Source organism: Salpingoeca rosetta (assembly GCF_000188695.1).
Source record: "Salpingoeca rosetta unplaced genomic scaffold supercont1.16, whole genome shotgun sequence".
Classification (NCBI taxonomy): domain Eukaryota; class Choanoflagellata; order Craspedida; family Salpingoecidae; genus Salpingoeca; species Salpingoeca rosetta.
This window is the reverse complement of record NW_004754918.1, coordinates 382,430-410,350: the sequence shown is the minus strand read 5'-3', so window position 1 is coordinate 410,350 and position 27,921 is coordinate 382,430. Positions and strand designations below refer to the sequence as shown.

At 55.1% G+C, this 27,921-nt stretch overlaps 11 protein-coding genes across 11 annotated transcripts in view; 8 read left to right on the top strand and 3 right to left on the bottom strand.

The window, feature by feature from the left end:
• The window catches only part of PTSG_07065 (uncharacterized protein), a gene marked incomplete at its 5' end in the record, with an annotated part of 2,388 nt that extends 1,790 nt beyond the window's left edge, over positions 1-598 (top strand). The window contains one exon of the mRNA XM_004992423.1: positions 181-598. Within this exon, the coding sequence (XP_004992480.1) occupies positions 181-296 (116 nt within the window). The 3' untranslated portion in view covers positions 297-598. The remainder of the gene's footprint in view (positions 1-180) is intronic.
• Positions 599-761: 163 nt separating this feature from the next.
• On the top strand, positions 762-2,151 carry PTSG_12534 (uncharacterized protein). The gene is made up of 2 exons (XM_004992422.1): positions 762-1,593; positions 1,879-2,151. Exons 1-2 carry the CDS (start codon positions 877-879, stop codon positions 2,053-2,055), a joined length of 894 nt encoding a protein of 297 aa, XP_004992479.1. The 5' UTR covers positions 762-876; the 3' UTR covers positions 2,056-2,151.
• Positions 2,145-2,788, top strand: PTSG_12533 (uncharacterized protein). The gene has a single exon (XM_004992421.1). The coding sequence runs from the start codon at positions 2,221-2,223 to the stop codon at positions 2,764-2,766; it is 546 nt and encodes a 181-aa protein (XP_004992478.1). The 5' UTR covers positions 2,145-2,220; the 3' UTR covers positions 2,767-2,788.
• Positions 2,789-3,035: 247 nt separating this feature from the next.
• PTSG_07063 (uncharacterized protein) lies at positions 3,036-5,313 on the top strand (the record flags this gene model as incomplete). Its single annotated transcript, XM_004992420.1, has 2 exons — positions 3,036-3,243; positions 3,443-5,313. The coding sequence occupies 2 exons, from the start codon at positions 3,036-3,038 to the stop codon at positions 5,035-5,037; spliced, it is 1,803 nt and encodes a 600-aa protein (XP_004992477.1). The 3' UTR covers positions 5,038-5,313.
• Positions 5,314-5,418: 105 nt separating this feature from the next.
• Positions 5,419-8,275, top strand: PTSG_07062 (uncharacterized protein). Its single transcript, XM_004992419.1, has 9 exons — positions 5,419-5,537; positions 5,668-5,848; positions 6,112-6,145; positions 6,298-6,433; positions 6,721-6,806; positions 6,965-7,046; positions 7,201-7,294; positions 7,632-7,765; positions 7,861-8,275. Exons 1-9 carry the CDS (start codon positions 5,480-5,482, stop codon positions 8,043-8,045), a joined length of 990 nt encoding a protein of 329 aa, XP_004992476.1. The 5' UTR covers positions 5,419-5,479; the 3' UTR covers positions 8,046-8,275.
• Positions 8,276-8,388: 113 nt separating this feature from the next.
• On the bottom strand, positions 8,389-11,176 carry PTSG_07061 (uncharacterized protein). Its single transcript, XM_004992418.1, has 8 exons — positions 11,110-11,176; positions 10,671-10,881; positions 10,469-10,538; positions 10,065-10,187; positions 9,824-9,890; positions 9,447-9,538; positions 9,075-9,169; positions 8,389-8,902 (listed from the first exon to the last, which is right to left on the bottom strand). Exons 2-8 carry the CDS (start codon positions 10,767-10,769, stop codon positions 8,699-8,701), a joined length of 750 nt encoding a protein of 249 aa, XP_004992475.1. The 5' UTR covers positions 10,770-10,881; positions 11,110-11,176; the 3' UTR covers positions 8,389-8,698.
• A 242-nt stretch (positions 11,177-11,418) lies between these two features.
• Positions 11,419-16,308, bottom strand: PTSG_07060 (uncharacterized protein). The gene is made up of 11 exons (XM_004992417.1): positions 15,830-16,308; positions 15,323-15,447; positions 14,914-15,176; positions 14,374-14,546; positions 14,118-14,222; positions 13,577-13,691; positions 13,242-13,351; positions 12,720-12,992; positions 12,450-12,527; positions 12,175-12,264; positions 11,419-11,939 (listed from the first exon to the last, which is right to left on the bottom strand). Exons 1-11 carry the CDS (start codon positions 16,148-16,150, stop codon positions 11,856-11,858), a joined length of 1,737 nt encoding a protein of 578 aa, XP_004992474.1. The 5' UTR covers positions 16,151-16,308; the 3' UTR covers positions 11,419-11,855.
• Positions 16,309-16,540: 232 nt separating this feature from the next.
• Positions 16,541-16,888, top strand: PTSG_12532 (uncharacterized protein; the record flags this gene model as incomplete). Its single annotated transcript, XM_004992416.1, has 2 exons — positions 16,541-16,564; positions 16,760-16,888. The coding sequence occupies 2 exons, from the start codon at positions 16,541-16,543 to the stop codon at positions 16,886-16,888; spliced, it is 153 nt and encodes a 50-aa protein (XP_004992473.1).
• A 268-nt stretch (positions 16,889-17,156) lies between these two features.
• Positions 17,157-19,949, bottom strand: PTSG_07059 (uncharacterized protein). The gene is made up of 7 exons (XM_004992415.1): positions 19,676-19,949; positions 19,153-19,310; positions 18,916-19,022; positions 18,627-18,763; positions 18,238-18,325; positions 17,941-18,006; positions 17,157-17,769 (listed from the first exon to the last, which is right to left on the bottom strand). Exons 1-7 carry the CDS (start codon positions 19,846-19,848, stop codon positions 17,668-17,670), a joined length of 831 nt encoding a protein of 276 aa, XP_004992472.1. The 5' UTR covers positions 19,849-19,949; the 3' UTR covers positions 17,157-17,667.
• Positions 19,950-20,101: 152 nt separating this feature from the next.
• On the top strand, positions 20,102-26,492 carry PTSG_07058 (uncharacterized protein). Its single transcript, XM_004992414.1, has 15 exons — positions 20,102-20,243; positions 20,667-22,069; positions 22,302-22,412; positions 22,652-22,809; positions 22,994-23,052; positions 23,382-23,478; positions 23,714-23,803; positions 24,110-24,235; positions 24,445-24,528; positions 24,673-24,823; positions 25,053-25,131; positions 25,294-25,375; positions 25,621-25,677; positions 25,869-25,946; positions 26,125-26,492. The coding sequence occupies exons 1-15, from the start codon at positions 20,164-20,166 to the stop codon at positions 26,209-26,211; spliced, it is 2,742 nt and encodes a 913-aa protein (XP_004992471.1). The 5' UTR covers positions 20,102-20,163; the 3' UTR covers positions 26,212-26,492.
• Positions 26,493-26,750: 258 nt separating this feature from the next.
• Positions 26,751-27,921, top strand: part of PTSG_12531 (uncharacterized protein) — a gene marked incomplete at both ends in the record, with an annotated part of 15,647 nt that continues 14,476 nt past the window's right edge. Inside the window, 2 exons of the mRNA XM_004992413.1 lie at positions 26,751-27,134; positions 27,223-27,379. Coding sequence (XP_004992470.1) covers positions 26,751-27,134; positions 27,223-27,379 — 541 coding nt within the window. The remainder of the gene's footprint in view (positions 27,135-27,222; positions 27,380-27,921) is intronic.

The window sequence follows — 27,921 nt, the reverse complement described above, 5'->3', positions numbered from 1 at the left end:
GCATTTCAGGAAAAGCCAGTCCTCCTGCTTACGCGTACACATACACACACACACACACACACACACACACACACACACACGCACACACACACACACACACGCACGTACGCACACGCACACACACACGCACACACACGCACACACACACACATTCATACACACTCATACACCCCATCCCAGGCGCGTGCGCTGCTGTAACCACTACCATCTGTGCGGTGATGGAGTGGCTGCTGCGGGATGCGAGATCGCGTCGCATCCACCCGCTCGATGACGAAGACAGGATGTTCTACGAGTAAATACCCGCATACATGTACTGCGCGTCAAAGCCATGTGTAGCTTGTGAGCGCGTGCGAGGCCGGCTTCCGCTCCCTTCTTGTTGACTTGTTTCCTCTTGAACGATTCCTCTGGCTGATACCATAATTGAACCCATTGTGGATGCTTAACGATCCTTCCACTGCTTGTGCGGCACTGGTTACTGGCGCCTCCTTGTGTTCTCTCATTGTGGCTGCTGTTCGTGCAAAGCACTGTAACGAGAGCGCCTGCTTCTGCCCTGTGCGTTGATCGCACACCACCAAGATAAATAAACATCAATCCCTACCGTTGTGACGGCAAAGTTAACGCCAGCAAGCCAGTCAAGCAAGCGGCTTTTCCATTCACGATAGCAAGCCAGTCAACTGCAGCAAGCAGGCTGTCGCTGCAAGCAAGAGCAAGTCCTTCCAGCTTGCCTTGTCGACAAGTCATGGTAATTTTACATAACCATCGTCAGGCTTCGCACCACAAAACAAAGCCAACAAGAAGCCAAGCAAGAAGCAAGCAAGCAGCAAGCGGAGACCAGGAGCAAGACGAAAAGAAGCTCGAACCAGCCATCAAGTCATCATGGGTCGACGCGGCAAAGGGAACAAGGGCAGGAAAGGAGAGCACAAGAAGGGAGATGCGCACGGTAGCTCTGCTACAGTCGACGACGCTGCTATCCCCAATGTCAACGGCACTGCCAGCCAGGCTGGGCAGCAGTTTGTGAAGCAGCCCAAGAGCACCATGCGTGCAGGCAATGGCAAAGTGATGACACCACACATGGAATTCATCGATGGCCTTGATGGGCACCATCGCATCAACGCCATGGCACACAAGAAGGAAGGTGAGAGACAGGGAGACGTGGGGCATGAGGACGATGACGGGCTTGGGTCTTCTGCATCCACGCTGACAACGCCCGTGACAAAGGAACACAACAGCCAACAACAGCGGCAACAGCGGCCAGTGGGGCTTGATTTTGGGCGACGGGTCTCTGCTCCCGCGCTAACCATCTCCGAGCTGGAGGAAGAGTACACCGAGATGCACAATACGCACCACACGACGCGGACGACGCATGTCGTAAAGACGCCCTTGTCGCCCCAGAGCAGGGAGAAGCTGGTGAAGCTGCAGGAGATTGTGCGCAGCTTGAAGCTGGAGCTGGATCGTGTGAGGGACGAGAACCTGGAGCTGCGCGCCAGGAACCAGCAGCTACTCAGGCAACGACAGCAGGAACAGCAGCAACAGCAGCAGCAGCACCTTGTTGATCCTGTGCGCAACAGTAACGGCTGTTCCTGGACAAGGCTGGTGTGTTTGACAGGTGTCATTGTGCATTCTTCCTTGCTATTTCATTGTGCGTCTTGCAGCACATTGATGGCCAGTTGAAAGGCCAATTGTACTGCTGTCTTGGACACTCTTCTTTGATTGATTTGTTGATTGGTTGGCGTGCGTGTCACGTGTCACTCGTCTGTATGCTGCCCAACGTGCCCCATCCAGCCATCCGTTTGCACATCACACTGCCAACTAGAACTGCAACCGTACCCTCTGCATGCATTCACGCGTGGTTCCCCTTTGCTTCCTCACCATTTCCAGGCACTGGCTGGGATGCTGATGTTGCTGGGATTGTTTGTGTTGCTGGGCTTGATGGACGACGAGCACATCTGCGCTGATTCAAAGGATTACCTCACACGCACGGCTGGCGTCTTTGTGCGCACGTACCTGCCCCCACTTCCTGGCCGGCAACCGGTCTCAGACTTTGTCTTTCAATGAAAGCGACGGGCAACTTTGTGTGTGTGTGTGTGTGTATGTGTGTGTGTGCATGTGTGTGTGCGCATGTGTGTGTGTGTGTGTGTGCATGTGTGTGTGCGCATGTGTGTGTGTGTATAATAGACGTGTAAGTGTGTGTCTGTGTATGTAATGTAACTGTATTTGTAAATGTGCGTGCGTGCGTGGGTGGTGCATGCCTGCATACGTGTACGCGTGCGTGCCCTGCTTCATTCTGTGTGGTGGTGGCTCCCTGTGCACTGCAAAACTGCAGCTGTTCCGAGGTTGCTCGCACCACACACGCTGGACGCGCCCATCCGTTCACTGCGCGAGCCCTTTTGTCTGCGTTGGCGACGTTGGCACGGCGGCGCGCTTGACTACATCCTTGCGCCTCTGGTTGAGTCGCTTCACTTTGTGTCTTGGCGACGTTGTGGTGTTTGTGTGTTCGCCCTGAACCACCGAAGCTGCTTGCTATCCCTCCCTCTCAAGCCTTCAAGCAGCAGTTGCCTGAAACTGCTCTGCTTGCCAACTTCGAATGTCCTTGGGTTATGTTACTTTCTCACTTTGAGTTGGCCGCCACATCCACAGCTACATCCACAGCCTGAACAGCCTGTCTCCTCAGCCTCATGCCTTCCATTCTCCAACCCATTCTCTTATCTTGCTGCATTTGCTTGCACCTTAGCACAGACCTCGCTTCCTCTGCCTGTGTTCCCATGAATGAACCAATAGCTGAATGGCACAATGTCAGCAACAATAGAGCAGTGAAAGGCGGAGGTGGTGGGAGAGGCACCTTGAATCCTTTGATCTGTGCGCAGTTGTCTTTGTGCTTGCAAGCAAGCAGCGAGCGCACAGCGAAGATGCCCACCGCGCGCAAAAACCACACGTTGCAAAAAACAATGACTTTGCGCCAACTGCAATTTGCAAGTACACCCCCTTTTTGCTGGTTGCTTCTGCACGTTGCCAGATCAATCTCGCAATCCCCAGCGATGGTTGCAAACACGGCTTCCCGCAAGAACGGGCACACACCAGAACATGCCACCACCGCCCAGCAGCTTGCCATCACGTCACACCACGACGCAAGCGTGTCATCAGTTCTCAAGATGGGCGGTGATGATCAGAGGAAGCAAGCCCTGCCTGCCGCTGATCGCCTTGCCAAACACAGCCCAGAACATGGCACGATCACACCGCTCCACCGTTCATTTTCTCCAAGTTCACGCCAGCAACAACAGCCAACCAAACAGCACCCAAGAGACAATACCCAGCCAGCTACCTACCTGATCCGAGCGAACGACCAATCCGAGCGAACACACCTGATCCCAGCGAACATCTAAGCGAGTGATCGACCAAGCAAAACAGCCACCACCGCCGCATCGCACCGATCTCACACGCGCAGCACAGCACAGCACAGCACAGCACAGCACAGCACAGCACAGCACAGCACAGCAAACGATGTTTGCGTTCCCAGGCAGCGGAGGCTTCTACTCCGACCCGTTTGGAGTGTCGCCTCGCCGCACGCGCAGGGCACCCCCAGCACCACCAGCAGCAGCAGCATACCAGGACCCATACGCCATGCCACAGCGCCGGGCGCCCCGCCGCTCCCCGCGGTCCCCTCAGCGACGCGAGGTGGAGGTGGAGCCCGAGGAGTTTGCTGACGAGGACTTGTACCGCAGCATGGACCCGTTTGCCCGCATGATGTACGGCATGGACCCTTACGAGGCGCAGCGCCGCCGCAAGGCCGCCCAGGAGCAGGAGCGCGCGCGCCAGGCCCGCCTGCGCGAGCAGAAGCTGGCCAAGATGCGCAAGGCCGCCCTGATGCGGGGCTACAACCGCGCCGCCACCACCATCCAGCGCGCCTACCGCGCCCACCGCAAGGCCAAGCACATGGCGGAGCGGGAGGGGGCCGCGCTCGTGATCACGCGGTTCATGCGCGCGGTGCCCTCCGTGCGCCGGGCCAAGAAGATTGCCGCTTCCCTGCGCCAGCTGCGCTCTCTGGAGCAGGAGCTGGTCAAGATGACCGCCGCCTACCAGCAGCGCCCGTGGGGCTACCGCAACACGCTCTGGTTTGTGGACCAGGTGGAGAAGCTCATCTTGCGCCTGGACGAGGTGCAGCCGCACCGCAGCGAGTTTGTGCGCCACCGCCGCAAGGACGTTGTGCAGCACGCCCAGCAGTCGCTGCGCTACGCCGACTGCGTCATGCGCATGTTCAAGCGCAAGGCGCAGGTGCTGGCGCGTGCCCTGCGCACCCACCTGCACAGGAAGCACGCGCACCACCGCAACGCCGCCGCTCGCGTGGTTCAGCGCGTCATGCAAGGCGTGCCCAAGGTGAAGCAGGCGCGCCAGGTGCGCACGGCGCTGCAGCAGGTCCGCACGGAGCTGTCGCAGCTGCATGACCTTCGCCAGCGGTACATCGACGCCCTGCAGTCGGCGTCGTCCATGCTGCACGAGCACGAGCATGAGCACGGGGAGCTTGCGTTGGAGTCGGATGCCCTGGACTCGGCGCTGTCGCAGCTCACGTCGCTCGTGGCAGCCGATCTGCCTGCCCTCACCGGCAGCGACGCCACTGACGATTACGATTACGACTACGACGACACGGCGTCCACAACCAGGAAGAGCAAGAAGGCGAAGAAGGCATCGTCCTCGAAGAAGAAGAAGCAACAGCAGCACAGCAAGGCGCACAAGCACCACGCGCACGACGACGAGTCCGCGATGGACGAGCTGGAGGACCAGCAGGAGGACGACGGCGATGGCGACGAGCTGAGCAGCAAGACGCGCACGGCACTGCGGCTGCTGCACCACGATGACGACGATGAGGGCGCGACAGAGCTCTCCGAGCACACGGCCACGACCACGGATGCGGAGGAGGATGATGACGAGAGGCACGAGGCTTCGCGGGCGGCGGCGGCGGAAGAGCCCACGCCGAAGAAGAAGAAGCGGCGCCAGAAGAAGCGCCGTAACCGCAAGCTCAAGCGCAGCGTTGTTGCCGTCTAACCTATGTTTGGGGATACGTGGCGTCGGGTGTGACAATGGGTGAAGATGGGTGAAGATGGGTGACGGTGATGAGTGTGTTGTGTTGTTGTTGTTTGAGCCGTGCCTTTCTCTTCTTCTTCTTGTTGTCGGTGTGTGTGTGTGTGTGTTTAAAGGCTATGTGAATAAGAGTGGGCCTTCCTTGCTTCTTTTACTTCCTTCCTTTATTGCTTCTAACTTTACATTGCCTGTCCAGCCATCACGATGCGCTTGCGAGCAAGTAAACGAACTCAGCCAAGACAGCAAGAAGGCAGCAAGACAACCATAGTGAGCGTGTGCTTGAGTGAAATGCGTCGGCATGAGTTGATGACTTGAAAGTCCTCCTCCCCTTTATTTTTTGCGCAGCACAAACACGTCGTCCTTCCCCAGTCCATTCAGCTTGGCCACGAACAAGACAACTGAGACGATGGCCAGTGAGGTGGAGGCAAGCGTGCAGGCACTGCGCACCGCGGCATCCGAGAAAGGTAGCACGTACACCCTGCGAACACCCTGCATGCGCTTGCATGTGCATGCATGTGCTTTTTGCTTTCCTTGCCTTCCCAGCTTCCCTTGACTTGCAGCTTGTCGCCTGGGCTTCTTCATATGTGATGGTAGAGGCGTGGACCATCTTGGACAAGCTGGGGCACCATCTGCTGACCAAGACCATGTGGATGATCAACGGGCGCCCACACGTCCTGCTGGAGGTGGAAGCGTACCTCAACTCAGCAAAGCACCCCGATCCATTCACGCACTCCAGCACAAACCAACAGCATGGCGGCTGCTGGTACTTCCACAGGTGCGCATGTGTGTGTGTGTGTGTGTGTGTGTGTGTGTGTGTGTGTGTGTGTGTGTGTGTGTGTGTGTGTGTGTGTGTGTGTGTGTGTGTGTGTGTGTGTGTGGCGTTGGTGCAGCTTCTGTGCTTTGCGAGACCTGTTCAACTGTGACCAAGGTTAGCGGACACCAGCAGCGCGTCTACGAGCAACTCCAATGTTCTCAACCCACCCTTCACCCCACGTACTTCATCTCTCCCTTTCCATCCATCCATGCTCACATACACAGCAAAGGGAAATCCTTCAACGGCGGCACCTACAAAGTATCCACCGTAGATGCCAACATGTTTGCCCTGTGCGCTCAGTACACCCGCGTTGCACCTGCGTTGCACACGCTCCCCACGTCACCACACCTCGCCACGCTCCAACCGCATGCTTGTTCTACCTGCTGTTTGCGTGATATGACATATGGCAGGGCCTTGACATCTGCATTGGGTTCAAGGAGGCGGATAGCGGCGTGGCGTATGGCGGGTTTCTGATCCGCAGCATTGCAGAGCTGCCATCCGTGCCAACCAAAGCACCGCACTTGCCCTCCCTCAGCCCCATCGAAGGTGTGCAGCAGTGCAGAAGCAGTGCTCTCACTTGTATGAGGTGGGATGGGTCATGACGTCGCACTGCTGGGGTCATCGCGTTTGCTTGCGCGTGCGTGTTCACATGTGTCGTCGTCGTTGCTGCTGCTGCTGCTGTTGTTGTTGTTGTTGTTGTTGTTGTTGTTGTTGTTGTTGTTGTTGTTGTTGTTGTTGTTGTTGTTGTTGTTGTTGTTGTTGTTGTTGTTGTTGTTGTTGTTGTTGTTGTTGTTGTTGTTGTTGTTGTTGTTGTTGTTGTTGTTGCTGTTCAGGGTCGTGCTGTGTTGTGGATCACCTGCTCCGCTGCTTTGATGCGCCGTCCATCCAAGGCCTCATCGACGCGCACTTTACAACCCGAGTACGATGAACTCTGTGTGTGTGTGTGTGTGTGTGTGTGTTTGTGTGTGTGTTTGTGTGTGTGTGTTTGTGTATGTGTGTGTGTGTGTGTGTGTGTGTGTGTGTACCCAAAGGATTTCGTGCTCATGCACCCGCCTGTTCATGCTGTGGTTGCGGCAGGTGCCTCGACTTGATGGCTCCTCTGCCACAAGCCCCGAAACAAACCTCACCCTCGTCCCCTTTGCCGACGGCGCACACCCAGGTCTCACGAATCTCAACATCTGTAAACGCACGCATGTACGTTTGTGTGCGTGCGTTTGTACGTGTGTTTGTACGCGTGTATGCATACATGTCTGCACGCATCGACTATTGCCTTGCTCATTGTTGTCGTGACGTGGATGAATGAATGTGAACAGACGTGCGCGTGTACACAACGCCGCGCGTGGGCCTGACGCTCAAGCGAGCGAGCGATAAGACGCACTTTCACCGCTTCCTCTCCCGCCCATATCGGTATCCACGCACGCGTCCGTGTCTGCACAACTGCTGTTTTGCTAGTTTCGTTCCATTTGTCACCGCTGCAGACCACCATCGTTCTCATTCTCACCTAATCCTATCGGTATCGTGACACACACACACATGCACACACACACACACATATGCACACACACACACATACACACACACACACACACACACACACCACACACACACACACACACACACACACACACACACGCACGCACGCACACACGCACGCACACGCACGCACACATGCACACACACACACACACACACGCACGCACGCACACATGCACACACACACATGCACACACACACACACACACAGGTACACGACGCACCCCACGATTCGCAAGGGCCGGCTGCAGACTGTACTCGGGCTGTCATATGTGCACGCGCTGCCCGTATCTCGTGTGGCGGCCCTCTCCGGCGTCAAGGAAGCAAAGGCGCGCGAATACATCAGTACGTCGTGTGTGTGTGCGTGTGTGCATGTGCTGACACCATACAAACCCAACCCAACCGCTTGCTCACCCGCAAACACATGTTCGTGTCCACAGGCGCGTTCCGTTTTGGTCGGTCGAAGAAGCCAAGCAAGTTTTATCGCACGCAGCTGCCAACGCAACAGCTGTGCTCTGCACTCGGCGCATGCTTCGATGCCGGCATGGCATGCCCTGATGGTGATGGTGCGAAGAACGTTGGTGATGCAGAGAGTGACGACAGCACAAACAATGGAAACCAATGATGATGGCGAGGCAGTTGCTGCTCGCGAGACATGGCAACGCAAGAGCAGCCACACGCATGCACCACCCCTCTGATGTGCCTTGTGTGCTCTCGCGCCGATGCATTGTGTTTTCGTGTTCGGTTGCTGGGACTTGCATTTTTGCGGTTTGTTTCACTTAGATGTGACTTGACTTGGTGGTAAGAGGGAGGGAGAGGGTTGTTGGATCCGATAGGCAACGTTAAATGCATTCGATTCAGAAAGGAAGCAGAAAACTCGCACACAAAGGGAGTGGGGGGGGGGAAGTAGAGGCAGGGACGATGAGACGGGGGGGGGGAGCAGTGCCACGCGAACCAACCATCAGTACAGACGCACGCAAACACAAAGAGACAGATTCACAGACAGACAGACAGACAGACAGACAGACAGACAGACAGACAGACAGACAGACAGACACACTCATCAGTTAAGAAGCAACAGCGATACAGCACGCAAAGTACGCGGCACCAAAGACAATCACAAGCACCAGAATACCATGACGCCAGCAACAACAACGATAACGAAATGGGAACAATGACCATGGCCAGAAGCAACTGCCGGCACAGCCAGCAAAAAAAAGGGCATGCATTCGATGCAAACAGCTAATCAGGGCGTGGTAGTCTGTAGTGGTGGTGGACTCAGGCGGATGCCTTTGCCGCGGGCTTGGCTGTGAGCTCGTCTGGTGGGGGAGCGTTGTGGTCCAGCAACTTCTTGAGCGATTCGTTGCGGTTGGCGAGGGCAAAGTCGTATGCGGTCTTGCCGTGCTTGGTGGTGATGGTCTTGTCTGCGCCCGCAGTCAGCAGATACCGCACCAGCTTCACGTTGCCATGGTTCGTGGCAAGCTGTGTGGACAGTTGGAAGTGGTGGGAGGGGGGAACAGATTGGGTGAGGTCTGGTGCATGAAGTGTGTAATAGATTGACAGCACGAGTCAGCCTTGGGCCAGCACAGCAGACGAGTCAGCTTTTACACGCCCCAGCAAAGCACACGCGCACCACGACCACGACCAAACTCACCATGAGAGCGGTTGTTCCGGAGAAGTCGCCGGCATTGACATCTGCGCCCAAGTGCACGAGCGTGCGCGCCACGTCCACTCGGCCCAGCGTTGCAGCTGTACCAGGGAGCAGATAACGAGTGAGTGATGAAGTGGGTGCGTGGGATTGCGGAAAACAGTGAGAGATTGAGAGGCGGACAGAGAGACAAACCGACGGATAGAACTACAGACAGGCAGGGATACTGGGGCACAAGAATACTGAGACACAGGGATACAGACACAGACACACATACAGACAAGGACACAGACACACGCCCACCTACACCCACACACACACAGACAGACACAACACACAGACAAGGACACATACACTCAGACAAGGACACATACACACCGCAGCGCAGGAGTGGGGTCCAGCCGTTGCTCATGTCACGCTGCTCCACGCGACAGCCCGCTTTCACAAGCACTGTGATCACTTCCGTGTTCCTGTCTCGTTTCGATCAAGGCGAAGGAAGCGGAAGAATGAGAGAGCGCGTGTGTGTGCATGAGAGGGAGAGCAGGAAGTAAGATCAAGAGTGACGAGCGTCAATGTGCAGCAGGGTACGACAGGAAAGAGGAGGTGGAGTGTGAGCACATGCAGAGAGCACGCCGACGTGGGTTGTGTGTGCGTGTGTGTGTGTGTGTGTGGTGTTGTGTTGTGTCGGGTGTGCGAGCTGGCACTCGAGCAAGCAAGCAAGCAATGTATCAAAGTTGCGGGTTGCATGCACGCACTCGGAGTCCACGGCATGGTGCAGGACGGAGACGCCGCCCTTGTCAGCAGCATGAATGTCCGCACCACCTGCATGATATGGTGCAAATGATGGCATTGGATGCGCGTGAGAACAGGGTTGGAGAGGTGTGCGGAAGCAACATTGCCCACAGTATGTAAACAAGGAAACAAACACACAAGCACAGGAACAGAACCAGACAGGCACATCCACACCCACATACACACATGCGCATAATGTGATACCTTCAACAAGGCGCTTGACCGCTTCGACGTTGCCTTTGGCGGCGGCAAACATGAGCGCCGTCTTCATGCTGAGGGTAAAAGCATCCTTGCGGGCACCGAGACCAAGCAGCAGCTTCACCGTCTCTGCACGTGGTGCACGTGGTGATGGCGAATTGGTTAAAGATTGGGGGGGGGGAGGAGGGTGTGAGAGAAGGGAAGGGGTGAGCGGCACGAGGAGAAGCAGTAGGAGAGAGGTACAGCGATACACACACACACACATGCACACACATACACACATATGCACACACACATGCACACAAACTTACATGCACACATATATGCAAGGCAGATCGGTACCGAGTGACGCTAGGAAGCAAAGGTGCACAAACAAGCCATAGGCAATGTCACCACGTGATCTGACAGACCTGGATCGCCAATCTCCGCGGCTGACATGAGCGGGGTGAGCCCGAGGATGTTCACGTAGTCAATGTCTTCCTGCAGTACCGACAGCGATATATGAGGTGGTGAGCGAACGACAGGAAACGTCTGGCAACAACTCGCGCCACAGCCAACAACCATGGCACGTGAGCCGATGCATCCAATGCATGTTGCATGTGCGATTGCTACCTCGTCGTTCTCGATAATCTCCCGGATGCGGTCGTAGTCCTTGGCTTGCACAGCCTTGTGCAGGACGCTTGTCTCAACACCAGCCGAGATCCTCTCCATGGTGGTGATGATGACGAACTTTTCGTTTGCGGCAGAGGGAGCGTTTGCGCGGGTGTGTGTGTATGTGTATGTGTGTGTGGCTGCGCGTGTGTGAAAATGTTGTCCCTTCCCTCTGCAAACCAAACCAGAAGACAAGAGGAGGTGCAGTGAGCAAGCTGTGATGATGGTGTGATGGAATGAACACAGAGAGAGAAGAATATGGAGGATCGGCAGCACAAACTTCTTTGAGGATGATGATGGCAACGCACGAGCACACACAACCCCGCCGACACAACCACCAACCAAGTCAAGTCAAGTCAAGCAACCAAGTCAAGTCGAGCAAGAAGCAGTTGTAACCGACTTGATGGAATTTTTGTGTCGTCACAGTGGCGTTGCGTGGCGAACTGGCCATCAGGTTTGGGATGTGTGTGTGTGTGTGTGTGTGTGTGTGTGTTTGTGTTTGTGTTTGTGTGTGTGTGTGTGTGTGTGTTGGTGTGTGTGTGTGTGTGTTTGTTTGTGTGTGTGTGTGTTTGTGTTTGTGTTTGTTTGTGTGTGTGTGTGTGTGTGTGTGTGTGTGTGTTTGTGTGTGCGTGTGGTGCACAGCGTCCCACATCTCGCGACGCTTCCCTGCTTCTTCTTGTTGTTCATCTTGTTCTTGTTCTTTCCCACGTACGTATTATGCAGGTTTATTAGCTACGAGCAGTCACATGCGCACGCGGTCGAGAAAGGAAAGGGAACCAGGCACGCAAAAAGGTGCACTCAAGAAATACCACCACACGCTTCTTCACACAGCGCATCAAGACAAAAAAAGAAAAAAAAAGAAATGGCAAACAGGAAAGAGGAGCAAGGAGCACAACACGCACATATAGACAGGCGTATGTACGTACACACATGAAGATGCGCACACAAGCAACCACACAAACACGCAAACACACACACGCAAACGCACGCACGCACGCACACACACGCACGCACACACACACACGCACACACACACACACACACACACACACACAAACACACATACACACACACACACACACACACGCACATACACATACACATACACACACCCACCCACACAAACGCACAGAGATGCGACAAGAATTATGCCAGTTTGTAGCAGTTGTACTGGCTCGGGTCGTCCTTGTTGTTGTAAAACAGCCGCCAATGTCGCCACACAGAGTTGACCTAACACACAACCACCATCAACAACATAAGCAAAGCGACGTGAACATGGGTGCGCGCACAGCAGCCATCAGGGCAAGGAGGAATGAGCTTGAACGAACACAACACCGAGTTTGCTGCGCACCACAAGCCAACAGACACGTTGTATCCTCAGCCAACGCGACTTCCACCACCGTCACAGCCACCAATGACGACCACCAATGACCATCACGACAACCAATGACAACGGTGAACGTACCCGCACAATCTGCCGGTCTGGCCCACCCCAGCTCCATCCGCGGAACCGGAAGAAGTTTCCACTGCCCGTATCGCAGCGGTCATCAATCGCCTGCCAGCCGACACGCGCACGGGGGGGGGGGAAGAATGGTTGGCACCAACGACATGCATATGTGTGCATGTGTGTGTATGTGTACATGTGTGTGTGTGTTTGCACGAGCTGTGGCGAGTTAGGCAAAACAAAAGCGCAGCAAAGTTGCTTGGCCGCTTCTCGCTCTCGCTCTTGTTGTTGCGCACCTCGATGATGTGGTATGCGTCGACATATGTGTCCAGGACATAGGGCAGCTCCACCAGCTTGCCGTCAAGCCGCATGTGCTGTAAAGATGCAACACAAGGCAGTCATTGTGGATGTGGGTGACCGTGAGACACAGTAAATGCCATGATCAGCAATGGTCCAACCACACAGACACACAGACGCACAGACACATACACACATGCACACAGACGCACACACACACACACACACAGAGATACACAGATACACACAAACGAGCATGGTGCGCTCACCGAGACTGAGTCCGCTGGAACGGCTTCAAAGTAGAGGCGGACAGCGGGGCCAGGCGGCGTCGTAGTTGTGGTCGTAGTTGTGGTTGTGGTTGTTGTGGTTGTTGTTGAGGTGGTGGTTGTGGTTGTTGTTGTGGTGGTGGTCGTTGGTTCCTCTGTGGTAGCGCCGTCCGGTGCAGTTGTTGCTGGCGGTGTGGTTGGCTCCATGTAATCGCTGTAATAGCGGTAGATCTCTCCATACAGGTTCGCCATCCAGATGCTCCCGTCAGGCGCAAGCTGTGTGTGTGTGTGTGTGTGTGTGTGTGTGTGTGTGTGCGAGTGAGTGTTTGTTTGTGGATGCAAATGTGTTTGTTTGTGGATGCAAGTGTGTGCATGTGTGTGTATGTATGTGTATGCATGTATGTGTATGTATGAGTGTGGAATAACGGCCAGGGCTACGGCGAGACTACGTGTATGCTGTTACGAGCACGCCAACACATGAAACGCCACAGCAGCAGCACCAGTAGCAGCACGATCGCTACACACCTCCATGGTTGTGGTTGGGCCTGGGTTCTCGTCAAAGAGCTTGTCTTCAATGATGTTGAGTCCACTGGCATCAAACTTGACATAGCGCATCCAGCCCTGCCCGTAATCAGCTGAGTAGGTGGTCGCAATGACGGCGGTGTGAATTGTGTGAGAAACAAGCACAAACTCAGCTCAGCGAAACAGACGGACGGACGGACGGACGGACGGACGGACGGACGGACAGACAGACAGACAGACAGGCAGAGAGAGACACAGCAGACACACACACACACACAAACACACGCACACACACACACACACACACACACACGCACAGAGCTCATCCACATACGCACCAAAGAAGTAGGCCTCCCTGAACTCTGGCGGGAGCATCGTGTCGCGGTAGACAAAGCCGCCAATGACGGCAGCCGCGTTGCCGTTGTGCGCCCACTCGCGGACAGGGTACTTGTTCTGGTCGTGCCAAAAGTGGAGGTGGCAGTGCAATCGTGGTGAGGGTGTTGGTGGTGGTGGTGGTGGTGGTGGTGATTGGGAAGACGGGGAAGGAGGATGGATTGGGTGTAATGCCACATTCGCCAGGGCTGCAATCACAGCAAGTGCATCACACGCAGACAGACAGACAGACACAGACACAGACACAGACACACAGACAGACAGACAGACACAGACACAGACATACAGACAGACAGACACAGACATAAGCACAGACATAAGCACACACAGACACAACCCACCCCCAACACACACACACACACACAGACACAGCCAGCCAGCCAGACACACACAGACATAGGCACACACAGACACAGACATAGGCACACACAGACACAACAGCCACCCCCCCAACACACACACACACACACACACACGCAGACGTACGTTTGGCTGAGTGTATTCGCAGTTTGAGCCGTCGCAGTGCGGCCAGCCAAAGTTGACGAATCCCATCTCCGGTTTGTAGATGTGCAGCTCTTCCACTGCCGTGTCCTGTCGCGCGTTGCACGATGCAGACAGGTTGGAGAGGGGGGGGGGGAGGTTGGTGGGTGAGACGGCGAATGTGAACAGACAGACAGGCAGACAGACAGACAGGCAGGCAGACAGACAGACATACACACACGTGTCACGGCAAGCGGCCGACCTGGTCGTTGCCACCGACATCGCCGATGATGTACCGCCCCGTGGGCAGATCCCACGTCGTGCGCCAGGGAGAGCGGAGACCGTTTGCACCCCAGCAGCCAGGGGCGCCACCGTTCTGGGCACCGTAGTTGTCGGCAGGGAACGTGCCGTCCTTGTTCATGCGGATGATGCAGCCTGCGAATCATGAGGAGGAGGGCGCATGGGGTGGCGTGTGTGTGTGTGTGTGTGTGTGTGTGTGTGTGTGTGTGTGTGTGTGTGTGTGTGTGTGTGTGTGTGTGTGTGTGTGTGTGTGTGTGTGTGTGTGTGTGTGTGTGTGTGTGGAAGACGTGAGTTGGAAAGGCTGTGGAAGGCGAATCAAACGAACACGGCCGCTGACAAACAGTCTGTAATGTAGATGACAGACACACAGACACAGAGACACAGAGAGAGAGACACACACAGATACACAGACACACACACACACAGACAGACAGACAGACAGACAGACAGACAGACAGACAGACACACAACACAGACACACACGCGCGGACACGGTGCGCACCTGCAAAGTGGGTGATATCGCTGGACCAGTTTGGGTCGATCATTTTGTCGCCCTGGGAGAAATAGAGCTTGCCATCGGGCCCCCACGTGAGCTGCCCGCCGTAGTGCCAGTGCAGCGACACGGGGATGTCCGGATACCCCTCTGGGTCGACCCACACCACAACCTCGGAGTTGATGTCCAGCCGGCTGGTGAGCCCGCCGCTGTTGTGGTGGTGCGTGAACCGCGACACGCGATTCGTGTCCCCAGCAGCATCGCCAGGGCCACTGGGTGTATACGGTGCATATGGTGCATGTGTGTCATCAGTCTCGTTAGCATTGTGCGCTTGTGTGTGTACACTGTGGCGGGCATCAAGCTGCATCGTGTTTCCACCTCGCACGCTCAAACACGCACGCACGCATGTGAGACTTACGAGACGGTGTTTCGGCTGTAGTAGATCCAGACTTGTTGGTTGTTCTCAAAGTCGTCATCAAGCTGCATGTCCAGGATGCCTTTGTTGCCGCCGCCGTCCGTGACACTCGTCAGGTCAATGTATGTCTGTGCGATGGCAAAGCAGGACATGGTGGTCATTCGGGTGGTTGAGGAAGGAAGGCGGGCATAGTGGTGATCAGGAACACACGCACAGGTAAATTCATATGCACTTACACACACACACACACACACACACAAAACACAAACAAGCACACACAACATCAACAAGTACGCACTTTCACACGCACGCACTCACACACGCACTTTCACACACACACACACACACACACACACACAAAACACAAACAAGCACACGCAACATCAACAAGTACGCACTTTCACACGCACGCACTCACACACACACACACACACACACACTTTCACACACACACACACACGCACTTTCACACGCACACACACACACTTTCACAGACACACAAACACCAACCTCCTTGATGAGGTCGCCGTTGCTGCGTTGGCAGATGTGAACGAGGCCAAACTCTTCCGAGTACAGAAAGGTGTCTTCGGACAGAAACAGCATGTCTGTCACTACCACAACAGGGTCATACTGGTTGACCTTTTCCCTGTAGATGCCTGGTGGCAGCGCGTGGCTGCCGAGCGCACAGCATAGGGTCAGGAGCGCAAGCTGCGCCAACATGGCCATCCCCCTGCTTCTGCGCGTGCTGCGCGTGCTGCCACGTTGAGTGTTCCTCCTGCTTCTCACCATCATGTCCTTTGTCAACACGTAGCTGTGATCTTGTTGTGCCATCTGGTTGTGTGATCACACTCGTCCATTCAAAAATCACGGGTGTCGGCTCAAAAAGCACCACCACCGCCACCTCAAGGTGTTGTTGTCGAAATGGCTACGAAGCAAACCAAGCAAGCGCTGCGTTGCTTTTGCGCATCAGCAAAAGAAGCGCGTTGTCCTTCGTACTGGCAGCAGCGCTGGCAGCGCTGGCATGCGGGGCACTCGCGCATTGGCATGCATGTCTTCGCCTTGTCAACATGGTTGCGCTGCGTTGTGAGCCGTTGTGCGCAGCTGACCAACTCTTGCGAGTATTCATTAAAGATGCCAACAAATCCTCCACAACCGCACTCGGTTTGTTGACAGGAGCAGCAACTGCGCGAAAGAAACGCACACAGACACGAACCCCTCAACATGAGCCGCTTGTTCACCCTTGTGGTAGGTGCATGCGCAGTGGTGGACCGATGAGTCTGAATGCGTGTGTGTGCGTGCGTGTGTGTGTGGTGTGCGTGTGCATGAGTGCGACAGTGCGTTTTGTTTCGTTCTTGAGTTCAGCAGCGTGATGTGACACCGCAAGGTTGTTTTGCATGTGTTTCGCTCACACATACTTTGACCACGCAACACGGTGAGCAGGCTGGCCTTGGGCTGGGCGGCGCCTTTGGCGTCTATGCAGCACAGAACTACGACGTGCCTCGCGTCACAGATGTTGCACAGCGCGCATTGGAATGGCTTGAAGACAAGGAAAAGTCGAATCGAAAATGATGCTGTTTGTTCGCTCGGTGATCCGTTGGCTGGTTTGTTCGGTTGGTTCGTGGGTAAATGTGTTTGTTCGTTTGTTCGGTTGCTGTTGCTGCTGGCTGTCGACCGCTGCAGTTGCACGCCTTGCTTGTTACTTGCATAGACGTCCACCTGGAACTGAGTTGCCCTCCCCAAAATGTGCGTGCGTGCGTGCGTGCCCTTACGCATATGGACTAGCTTATCATCAGCCCCATGAGATTCCTTCCTTTCTGGCCTCTGTTGTTTCCTTGTTGTTTGTTTCCTTCCCTCCATCCTCCCTTCCTTGCTTGTGGTTGAGTTGGTTCAGTAACGAGGGGACCTCGCCCTCGTGTAAAAGCAAAATAGTCGTCGGAAAGCACGAAAACGCGAGAAGCAAGCATATCGGATGATGGAGATGGAGGAGGAGGAGGAGGAGGAGGAGGAGGAGGAGGAGGAGGAGGAGGAGGAGGAGGAGGAGGAAGGAGAGCAAGGGGCCTGGGGAAGAGGAGAGGAGCGGAAAGCTGCAGGAGATGGGGTGGGGAACATGAAGCCAAACATCCTCGCAGTCCTACAAGCACGCACATTGGCGCATCACAGATAGACAGACATACACACACTCACAAACCCACACACTCACTCACACACACACACACAGCCACGCAGACACAGACACAGACACACTCACACACACACACACACAGACACAGACACAGACACACACACACACACACACACGATCAGGAAACCAAAGTTTCACCAGGAGGATGCACATATGGAGCCTGCCTTTAGAGGGCCTTTGCCTTGTTGAGGGCGGCAACAATGGCAGGCTTCTTCTCACGGCGCCACTGGTAGTACGGCTCATCCGTGCCGCACACCCAGTCCCAGAACTGCGCAGTTGTGGTGGGGTTCGTGACATGGCATGGGGAAGTTGATGAGCAAGGCGGGTGGGTTTGCCGGGGAAGGGAGGGGGTTGGTTGGTTTGTGGAACGCGGACACGGGCGTGTGTGTTAGCGCACAGCACAGGAGCACAGGGCCGCGCGCGAAAGAGTGTGCATTACCTTGGTGAATGAGCCGTACGAGCCCTTGTTCTGGAAGTGGTGGAAATCGTGGCGCTCCGCTCCGCCCTGCGTTGAAGGAAAAGTGTGTGTGTGTGTGTGTGTGTGTGTGTGTGTGTGTGTGTGTGTGTGTGTGTGTGTGTGTGTGTGTGTGTGTGTGTGTGTGTGTGTGGCGAGAAACGGGGATGCGGAGGCCAACGCACACAGATAGACAGAGACAGACAGACACAGGCACAGACACAGACACATACATACACACACACACACACACATGAACACACATGAACACACGCAATGTACCTGAATGGTGAGGAACAGGTTCCAGGGTGACCAGTCAAAGGCGTAGCCGGAGTGCGCGTCCACCGTCTCCCACAGGCGGAGAAAACTCCTAAAATGGTTGAAATGGTTGTGGTGGCGCAGGTGAAGGTGAGAAGTGGGCACACGGTGGTTCGTCAGGCTGTTCGGTGAGCACAGTCACACAGGCATGTAGGGACAAACGCACAGACACATGTAGAGTGCACACACACACACACACACACACACACACACACACACACACACACACACACACACACACACACACACACACACGCAGATACACACATAGACACACAGACACACGCACAGACACAGACACAGACACACACACAGACACACAGACACACAGACACACAGACACACACACACACCAGAGCACCATGACGGAGAGAGGGCAGCCAGAGATGAGGCAGCCGCTGTATGTTGGGATGAAGTTGGCAACCACTTCCTCAATGGGATGCGCGTACAGCGCAGCAATGCCCACGCAGGCATGGAACTGGTGGTGTTGCTGTGCACAGTTTGGTGGAACGGGTAAACGTGGATACAGATGCGTGAGAGGGTGAGATTGCGACATTGCCAATCGCCAGTCCAACCCAACTACACGCGACCTGCCTCGACGCAGGACTTCCAACGATATCACACACACACACACACACCTACCTTGTGGATGTGCTTGTAGATGCTTGGATGGTGGAGGATGCGATGACCCCAGTAGAACAGGGTGTCCTCGACGACAAGCGAGACAGCGAGGTAGCCAAGCGTTTTCCCTTTGTATGGAGGAGCAGATGATGTCACGGCAAAAAGGAGGCAAGGCGAACGTGGGGTGAGCTCAGTGTGACCACGGGACAGCAAGCGCTGCAAACCAAACGTTGCTCGATGTTGCATTGGGGAACTCACAGAAGCCGGGGAGGGGCGCCGTCATATCCATGCCGCGCCACTTGTAGAGATCGTAGAGGAAGTACATGCCGATTGGTGAGGAGAGGATGACGGCGTTGACGTGAATCAGCGCCTTGCGGATCGTCTGCGGGGACTCGGGCTTGATGCCCAGGGGGCGCCTGCAAGGCGTTGCAAAAATATCCATGTGGGCACAGCAAGTAGATGAGTCACGTTGATGACCACAGCACAAAGGCGAAGCGCAGTTTGGGGGTGGGAAGAGAGGGGTGGGTGGGGACAAGGGAACCGGCACAGATCAATCAAGCACGTACACGTGCATTCATGCAAGATACTGTATGCACAGACAGGCAGACATACTCACAAAGTGTACATGCGCACTGACTCACAAAGTGTACATACACGTAAACACAAAGTGTTCATGCACGCAAACACGCACACACACACAGACAATACACACACACACACTGACAATACACACACACTGACAATACACACACACACACACAGACACACGAAGCATACGTACGGGATGCGCTTGTTTGGGAAGAGGTCAAAGTAGTAGAAGACAGCAAACACGAGGTTGACGAGGTAGAACGTGCCTGCGGAACCCAGCAAGAACAACACAGTAAACAGCAGGCGTTCATCGCCGCCACACCAGTCCAGCACCGTGGACACTGTCGTGTTCCACACTTGCTCCATCGTGCCAATAGGCAGGAAGACGAAGAAGGAGGAGGAGGGGGATGGAGGGATGGGAGCGCAACAAAAGCGCACACAACATGAGAGAAGTCCTTCCACAACACAACACGCAAGAATTGAACAAAGTCAAATTTGCCCTGCTATCCAACAGTGGCAGGTCAAATTTGACGTTGGTTGGAGCAGAAGGAAGGACACCAGCAGCAGCAGCAACGGGCAGCAAGGCGTTTGGAGGCGAGTGTAAGTCATCATTGCACATCACCCAGCCACGCACGTCACCAAGCCACTGCAAGGCCTCCCCACCCCCCAACACACATCTTCATGTTTGCTTCCAAGATCCACAAGTGCTTGGAGGAGGAGGAGAAGATCACCATCGAAGATGTTGCTGTCGCCAGCCACGGGTGAGACGTTGCGTTGCACACGCGTGCGTGTGTGTCGGGTGGGGGTGGGGGATGATGTTGAAAGGAACAACAGAACAAGAAGAAGAAGAGGAACTGTTGAACCGTTCAGTGGTGGCTCAAACTGTTGCACACGCACATGTATACACACAATGACATGTACATGCACACACACACACACACACACACACACACACACACACACACACACACACACACACACACACACACACACACACGCGCGCACACTCACACACGCACACTCACACACGTGCACAATCACTCACTCTCACTCACTCACTCACACGCCCCCTCACACTTCCCCTCACACACACTCACACACACACACACTCACACACGCACACTCACACACACACTCGCATGCACTCCACACAAAAACACTCACACATTCATATACACATACAGGTTCAGCAGCTATTGGGTGTGGTTCACCACGGCAGACGGCAAGTTGCACAAGACAACGGTGCACCAGAAGCAATCCACATCGACGTTCTTTGCAGCAGACAAAGAAGACGAGCAGTGGTTCCAACTCACCACAAACACCCGCCCAAGCAGCATGTGCTTGAGCTCCGATCGACAGTTCCTGCTGGTCGGACACATGGACGGGCAGCTCATCTCCGTGGACGCGGATCTGCGCAGCTCAACCTTGATCGGCCGGGTCAAGTCCGGTGCTCCAATCTGCACCATCGTCTACGACGAAGCACACTGCTGCTTCTGGACATGCTCATCAGACCTCGGCCTCACGGCGTGGGATGCCAACACCCTGCTGCCCATCTGCTCCGTTGTCCTGCAGGCACCAGAGGAGTGCGCGCGCGACAACCCATACGCGGCGTGCGTCCGCTTTACGAACCGACTCATCGTCATCAGCACGGGCGAAACACTGCTCAACGCCATGCTGCCACAGGAGTGCATGGCCCACCTCAAGTCGCCGCGACCGCAGCGAACCAACCGCCCGTCCGACCTCATCTGCGTCCTCGATGACTGGTTTCCCCCCGAAACCGCGTTCGACACCCCAATGGACCAGCCACGATTGGCTGCGCCGACAGAGACGCACGGGCGGGCGCAGGGCATGGTGGTGGGGTCACTATCATCACCACCAGTGTCAGCATCGTCATCATCAGCAGCGCGATCACAGCAACAGCAGCAGCAACAACAGCAACAACAGCAACCATGGTCGTCGTCGCCGTCGTCTTCATCATCGTCGTCTCACACCACGAGCGATGCTGCTTCCACCAACACCACCGGCAGTGTGAGCAGCGCCAGCAGCACTGCAGGTGGTGACCACACAGCCCCTCCGGCACACGCAACACGCCAACACCAAGGCCAACAACAACAACAACGACAAGAACAGCGACAAGAACAACACCACCATCAACACCATCAACACAAGCAGAAGCAGCAGCACCACAAGCCACCGAGAATACAGCACAAGCACCCGCAGCACATGGAGGTGGCGATTGGCGCAAACATGTGCGAAGAGCAGCCGCTGCCTGTGGTCGAGGCGCAGCTGCATGTTCTCCTCTCGGACGCCGATCTCTCTGTCCACTCGTTCACGTTTGGGTTGCAGCAGGAGGTGTGGTGCGGCAGCCACGTGAGCTCTCGCCTCTTTGTCTATGACATTGCATTGCGCAAGATGGCGCTGTCCTGGCTGCTGCAGTGCACGGGCATTACCGCCGTTGCCAACCACGCCGACAACGTGTGGGTGGGCACGAAAGAGGGCATGACATATGCGTGGGACGCACGCACGCACGCGCCGCTCATGCAAATCTCCTTTCACACAGACATGGTCCGCTGCTTCGCAGGCGCAGGTGCGTTGTGTTTCGTGTGTGCGTTGTGCTTCGTGTTGTGTGTGTTTGTGTGTGTGTGTACATTTGTGTGTGTATGTGTGCATTTGTGTGTGTGTGTGTGTGTTGTGCTTCGTGTTGTGTGTGTGTGTACGTTTGTGTGTTTGTGTACATGATGGAGGCTACTTTGTCCTTCGATTGACCACAGCTCAATCCCTTTCCTTGGCCACCGGTGTGTCCCTGTGCGTGTGTGCAGGTGCGGTGCTTGTGAGCGGCAGCGGATCTGGAGACGGTTCCATTGTCGTCTGCGACGCCGCCGAACTCTTGAAGCGCAAATGCTTTTCCGTCACGGGATCGTCCGCCCTCGGTACGTGGTTGCAATGGTGGTGGGGAGCGGTGGAGTAGTGATGGGGAGTGGTGGGGATGGTGTGGAGCGAAGGAGTGACAGTGCTGCGATCGCTACCGAATGATTACGTGGACAGATACGACTGCCGCCATGCAAGTGTCTCTGTGTCTTGTTCGCGAGCGACTCATCGTGTTGTCGTCATCACCACCACCACCACCACCATCACCACCACCATCACATCACCATCACATCACGGGCAGCTGACGGCGACCCTGGTGTCCCGCAGTATTCTGTGGACCGTTATGGGTTCTACCGCATGCACGTGCGAACACACGTTGGCCCCGCCTCTGCTGCCGATGGCAACTGTGGCCACCTTAGACCAACACAGCGCGCGCTCCCAGAATCCTTTGTCGACAAGGTGCGCCCGTGTCATTTTGTTTTGTGTGTGTGTGCGTGCGTGTGTGTGTGTGTGTACGTGTGTGTGTGCCGTGTAGGTGTGTGTTTGTGTGTACGCGCTCAGTAGATTGCGTTGCCTTGCGTGTTTGTCTTTGCTCATGCTTTCCCTTGCATATTTCACATGTGGTGTTGTGTCTTGTTGGCAGCACTCTGTATTGCTGGAAGCGTCAGCGCTGTCACTGAAGGACTTTGAACACTCAACGGCGTACGTTTCAACATCACACCATCGCATGCTTGGTCGTTCGTACCTTTCCCTCTTTTCCACGCAAACAACTGCGTGTGTTCGTGTGTGTGTGTGTTTGTGTGTGTATGTGTGCGCGTACACGTGTGTGTGTGTGTTCGTGTGTGTGTGTGCGTGTGTGTGCGTACACGTGTGTGTCTGTGTGCACATGTTCACTTTTATGTGTGTGAAATGGCATCAGTCATGCATTCCTGCAATCTTGCAAGCATTTCGTCTGACTCGTCTGTTTCAAATCATTCACTCTCCACCCATTTGTTCTGTTCAATGCATTCGTATGCGCACGCATGCAACAGTTGGGATGAGCTGAGCGCATATGTGCGCAACATCAATTTGCACGAGAGCGTGGCGCCTTCAGAGGTGGACCGTATCCGACAGCACATCATGGAGAAGGTACAGCTCGTTGTGTGTGTTTGTGTGTGTGTGTTTTTTTTGTGTGTGTTTGTGTGCGTGTGCGTGTGTGTGTGTGCGTGTGTGTGTGTGTGTGCCTGCCTTCAAGCGCGGGGTTGTGAATGCACTCTTCCTGTGTTCGCTTGAAGTTCAAACCACATCTGATTCCACACGCCCGCCCCTGTGCAATACTCTCACGCTCGCCCGTGTACACGTCCACACCACCGCCCGTGTGCAGAAATGGCTGTTCCGCGTTGGCATTCCCGAGGAGCACCGCGTATCCATGTGGCGCTGCATCGTTCGCCTCCGCACACACGCAATCAGAAGGGTGCGCTTTGCACATGTTGTCGCGTGGTGCTATAACTTTGTCTGTCAGTGTGTTTGTGTGTTTGTGCGTGCGTGTGTGCGTGCGTGCGTGTGTGTGTACGTGCGCGTGTGCGTGTGCGTGTGCGTGTGTGTGTGTGTGTGCGTGTGTGTGTGCGTGTGTGTTATTGCGTTGTGTTGCTGCTGGCAAACGCTTGGCCATTTTCTCCTTGCTACACGTGCGCATTCACACAATCATCACTCCTCTTCCCGTCCCCTCGAATCCCCTCTAATCCCCAACTCCCCATTATGCGTTGTTTTGGCGGGGCAGTTCAAAAAGCCCGGCTACTACCAACGCATGCTCGAGTACAAGGGAACAACGCGCACGCCGTTCCCGCAGGCGGAACAGATTGACGTGGATCTGCAGCGCACCTTCCCAAACAACATCCACTTCCAGGTGTGGCGTCTGTGTCGTGGGAGCAATCATTCGTTTGAGTGGTTGTTTGTGTGTGCGTGAAGGGATTGAAGCTGCTAATTCCGAGAAGACTGCTAATTCTCTGGCGGTTGTTCACTGCCACACACACACACACACACACACACACACACACACACACACACATTCACACACACGTACACACACACACACATTCACATTCACACGCACAGACGAAGGATCAGCCGCTCCTGCTTGCGCTTGATCGCATTTTGCGCGCGTTTGGATGGCACAATCCCCGCGTCGGATACTGCCAGGTGTGCAGCGAGATGCTGTTGTGTGGAGACAAGAGAGGGTGTGTGTGTGTGTGTGTGTGTGTGTGTGCGTGTGTGTGTGCGCGAGCAGCACCAGTAACCTCTGTGCTTAACGCTTGTTCACACCCCACACCACCAACATGGCAGGGCCTGGGCCAGCTTGCTGCGTTTGCGCTGCTGATACTTGAGGAGGAGGATGCGTTCTGGGCGCTGACGGCGATTGTGGAGGACATTATGACCGCAAACTACTACTGCGCCCCACTGCTCCAGGCACACATCGACATGGACGTTCTTGGAGGTATGCATCTGCGTTTACGTGTGTTTATCTTGTGTGCATCGTATGTGCGTGTGCGTGTCGAATGTGAGTGTGTTGTTCTGCGTTTCTGAGGGTTTGTGTTGTTCATTCATTCATTCACCCACGCACCCATCCATCCTTCCTCCCCTGCGTTCATGCGTTGTATCGACTGATGCCGCCACCTTGCGCGTGCTTACGCACCGTTCCCCTCAATCACCCACGCCGTCGTCAGACTTGATCAAGCGGTATATGCCGGAGTTGCACGACCACTTTACGGCGGCTGGCGTGCTCCTCCACTTCTTCCTTAAATGGTATTCGCACGCCTGCGCGCGTTTTCGTTTGGTGCTGATGGATGGGAGGAAGTGCTTTGCATCACGCGTCGCACCACTAGCCTTTCTCTTTCCGCGCGTGTGCCCCTACCTTCAACAATCTCCCTCAACAGCCTCACACGTGCGCATATCATGTTGCTTCAGGTTCATGACTGCGTTTGTGAACGTGGTGCCCGCGTTTGTCACGTTCATCATCTGGGATGCGTTTCTTCTCGAAGGCCGAGAGGTGCGCAACGTGGTGTGAAGACGTGTGTGTTCGTGTGTTCGCGCGTGCGTGTGCGTGTGTGTGTGCGTGTGCGTGTGTGTGTGTGTTCATGTGTGTGTGTGTGTGTGTGTTCGTGTGTGTGTGTGTTCGTGTGTGCGTTCGTGTGGATGTCGTGGTTGTTTCATGTCAACATGCACACGAAGCTGAGCTGATTTGCTGACACGTGTGCGACAATCCGCACTGATGCCTGGTTTGTGCCGTCGTAGGTGATTTTCCGGTTTGCCCTGGCCATCCTCAAGTACCATGAAGAGGCGTTACTCAAGGTGACACAGCCCCCCCCCCCCGGCTGCACACGAACACACACACACACACGCACGTACACACACACACACACACACACACATTCACACGCACATTCACACAAACACATCAACGCTCGCATGTGTGTTCCCTTTATGTTTACACGCAAGACCTCACCATGTGCCTCACCACCATTTCTGCTGCATGTGTGCAGCTTGACAACGAGGACGCGTGCTATTCGTATTTAAAGACAGAGGTGCCCACGACGAGCGACGTGGACCGCCTCATGGAGGTGAGAGGAGGATTGTGCTTACTGTCCGCTGGCACGGGGCATTGTGCTTGTTGGTTTTGTGCTGGGTGCATGCTTTGTGCTTGGGACGCACAGGTACTCACACGCGTCACACACACACACACACACACACACACACACACACACACACACACACACACACACACGCACGCACGTGCAGCTGGCGTACAGCTGGGAGGGGTTGGGTGAAGTGGTGGAGGACAGGACAAAACAACACGAAGAGGAGGTCACGCAGAGGCTCGGCTGAAGTTGCAAGGCTCTTGGTCACTTGGATCGCCACACATACACACACACTCACACACATATTATGCTATGTGATGCGGCATTGCCTGTCTATTACGTTGCGTGTCAGCACACTGTGTTCTTAGTCAGTGTTGATGAAAGTGAGAGCAAGACTCGCTTGTGGAGACAACAGTGACATGACATGATGTGTGTGACACGTTGAGACAGCAGTGTGCGTTCCATTGCACACACGTGCTGTGGCTACCTGCCATCACAATTACGACACCATAAATTGTATTCACCATCTGCACCCAATTGCGCTTTCCGGTGAGAGCAAATCTGGGCAGAAATCGGGCTTTCTTTGGAAAGTTATTAAAGAATTACGAAAGATGCGTTCGCAAATATTACTGCTCCCTCCTGCGATCGCAACTCTGCACAAATCTGCGGAAATCCTGGAATACTTCTTGTGGTGTATGTTGTCCACCCTCCGACTGTGCCTTATGCTGTTGGAAAGCCTAGATTGACGTGCTGACTCAGCAACATCACTGACCCAAGAGCGCCGAAATGTCCCGCTTGTCCCGGTACTGGTGGCTGTTCGCTGCCATGCTGGAGGACGAGGAGGAGGAGGTGTGTGAGGTTGCCCAGGCAGTTGTCCAAGTTACACGAGTTGGTGTGGCGCGTCGAGTGCTAACATACCCGAGTCGAGAGTTTCGGGACAGAATCATCTTTCGAGATGGGTTTGAGAAGGACTTTCGAATGTCTCGAACCCGATTTGAAGAGCTTATGCAAAGGATTGGACCGCATCTCCCGACACGGCGCAGGGCACAGATCTGCGACCGAACATTTGTCGCGGCCGTCATTCACTTCCTGGCGCATGGCAAGACGACCATCAACATCGAGCGTGAATGTGGCATTTCATCAACGCACTTTAACGACATGCTTCCTGAGGTAAACCTGCGTTTCGTGTGCGGAGATGCTTTGGGAGGGTGATTAGTTGGGGTCACAGCTCACGTGTCGCTGTGCGTTCATTTGCTAGTTCCTGTTCGCGATTGTGAAAGGCCTTGCTGGTGTCATCCGCATACCAGAGGGTCCCGAACTTGAGGAGGAGCTAGATGCCTGGGCCAGCGAGGATCCATGGCTGAAAGGTTGCATGTGCGCAGGTGACGGAACCCATGTCTACTTCATTCTGAGAGGTACGGCTTTTCCGTGTGTGCGTGTGTGCTTTTTGCTTGCATGTCGGTGTGTGTGTGTGTGTGTGTGTGTGTGTGTGTGTGTGTGAGTGCGTGGTGCTTGCACACAAGTGTGTGTGTGTGTGAGTGCGTGGTGCTTGCACACAAGTGTGTGTGAGTGCGTGGTGCTTGCACACAAGTGTGTGTGTGAGTGCGTGGTGCTTGCACACAAGTGTGTGTGTGTGTGTGAGTGCGTGGTGCTTGCACACAAGTGTGTGTGTGTGAGTGCGTGGTGCTTGCACACAAGTGTGTGTGAGTGCGTGGTGCTTGCACACAAGTGTGTGTGAGTGCGTGGTGCTTGCACACAAGTGTGTGTGTGTGTGAGTGCGTGGTGCTTGCACACAAGTGTGTGTGAGTGCGTGGTGCTTGCACACAAGTGTGTGTGTGAGTGCGTGGTGCTTGCACACAAGGGTGTGTGTGTGTGAGTGCGTGGTGCTTGCTGTTGACATCACTGTTCCAGTGTCAATGCTTGCTGAGTCCCCCCCGGTGTGCTGTAAACGTTTCTG

What these genes read in the sequence shown, in the direction of transcription:
- PTSG_12534 (XM_004992422.1), top strand. Translation starts at nt 877, where the DNA reads ATGGGTCGACGCGGCAAAGGGAACAAGGGCAGGAAAGGAGAGCACAAG. An exon ending in GCTGTTCCTGGACAAGGCTG is followed by an intron (nt 1,594 to 1,878) that starts GTGTGTTTGACA and finishes CACCATTTCCAG; the next exon opens with GCACTGGCTGGGATGCTGAT.
- PTSG_12533 (XM_004992421.1), top strand. Translation starts at nt 2,221, where the DNA reads ATGTGCGTGCGTGCGTGGGTGGTGCATGCCTGCATACGTGTACGCGTG.
- PTSG_07062 (XM_004992419.1), top strand. Translation starts at nt 5,480, where the DNA reads ATGGCCAGTGAGGTGGAGGCAAGCGTGCAGGCACTGCGCACCGCGGCA. An exon ending in TCAACGGCGGCACCTACAAA is followed by an intron (nt 6,146 to 6,297) that starts GTATCCACCGTA and finishes GACATATGGCAG; the next exon opens with GGCCTTGACATCTGCATTGG. An exon ending in TTCCTCTCCCGCCCATATCG is followed by an intron (nt 7,295 to 7,631) that starts GTATCCACGCAC and finishes ACACACACACAG; the next exon opens with GTACACGACGCACCCCACGA.
- PTSG_07061 (XM_004992418.1), bottom strand. Translation starts at nt 10,769, where the DNA reads ATGGAGAGGATCTCGGCTGGTGTTGAGACAAGCGTCCTGCACAAGGCT. An exon ending in CGCGGAGATTGGCGATCCAG is followed by an intron (nt 10,188 to 10,468) that starts GTCTGTCAGATC and finishes CACCACGTGCAG; the next exon opens with AGACGGTGAAGCTGCTGCTT. An exon ending in GACCCCACTCCTGCGCTGCG is followed by an intron (nt 9,170 to 9,446) that starts GTGTGTATGTGT and finishes TCCCTGGTACAG; the next exon opens with CTGCAACGCTGGGCCGAGTG.
- PTSG_07060 (XM_004992417.1), bottom strand. Translation starts at nt 16,150, where the DNA reads ATGGCACAACAAGATCACAGCTACGTGTTGACAAAGGACATGATGGTG. An exon ending in ACGGCGACCTCATCAAGGAG is followed by an intron (nt 15,448 to 15,829) that starts GTTGGTGTTTGT and finishes GCCATCGCACAG; the next exon opens with ACATACATTGACCTGACGAG. An exon ending in ATGTCGGTGGCAACGACCAG is followed by an intron (nt 14,223 to 14,373) that starts GTCGGCCGCTTG and finishes AACGCGCGACAG; the next exon opens with GACACGGCAGTGGAAGAGCT.
- PTSG_07059 (XM_004992415.1), bottom strand. Translation starts at nt 19,848, where the DNA reads ATGGAGCAAGTGTGGAACACGACAGTGTCCACGGTGCTGGACTGGTGT. An exon ending in TTCCCAAACAAGCGCATCCC is followed by an intron (nt 19,311 to 19,675) that starts GTACGTATGCTT and finishes AACGCCTTGCAG; the next exon opens with GCGCCCCCTGGGCATCAAGC. An exon ending in TCTACAAGCACATCCACAAG is followed by an intron (nt 18,764 to 18,915) that starts GTAGGTGTGTGT and finishes AACTGTGCACAG; the next exon opens with CAACACCACCAGTTCCATGC.
- PTSG_07058 (XM_004992414.1), top strand. Translation starts at nt 20,164, where the DNA reads ATGTTTGCTTCCAAGATCCACAAGTGCTTGGAGGAGGAGGAGAAGATC. An exon ending in GACTTTGAACACTCAACGGC is followed by an intron (nt 23,053 to 23,381) that starts GTACGTTTCAAC and finishes CGCATGCAACAG; the next exon opens with TTGGGATGAGCTGAGCGCAT. An exon ending in CCCGCGTCGGATACTGCCAG is followed by an intron (nt 24,529 to 24,672) that starts GTGTGCAGCGAG and finishes CCAACATGGCAG; the next exon opens with GGCCTGGGCCAGCTTGCTGC.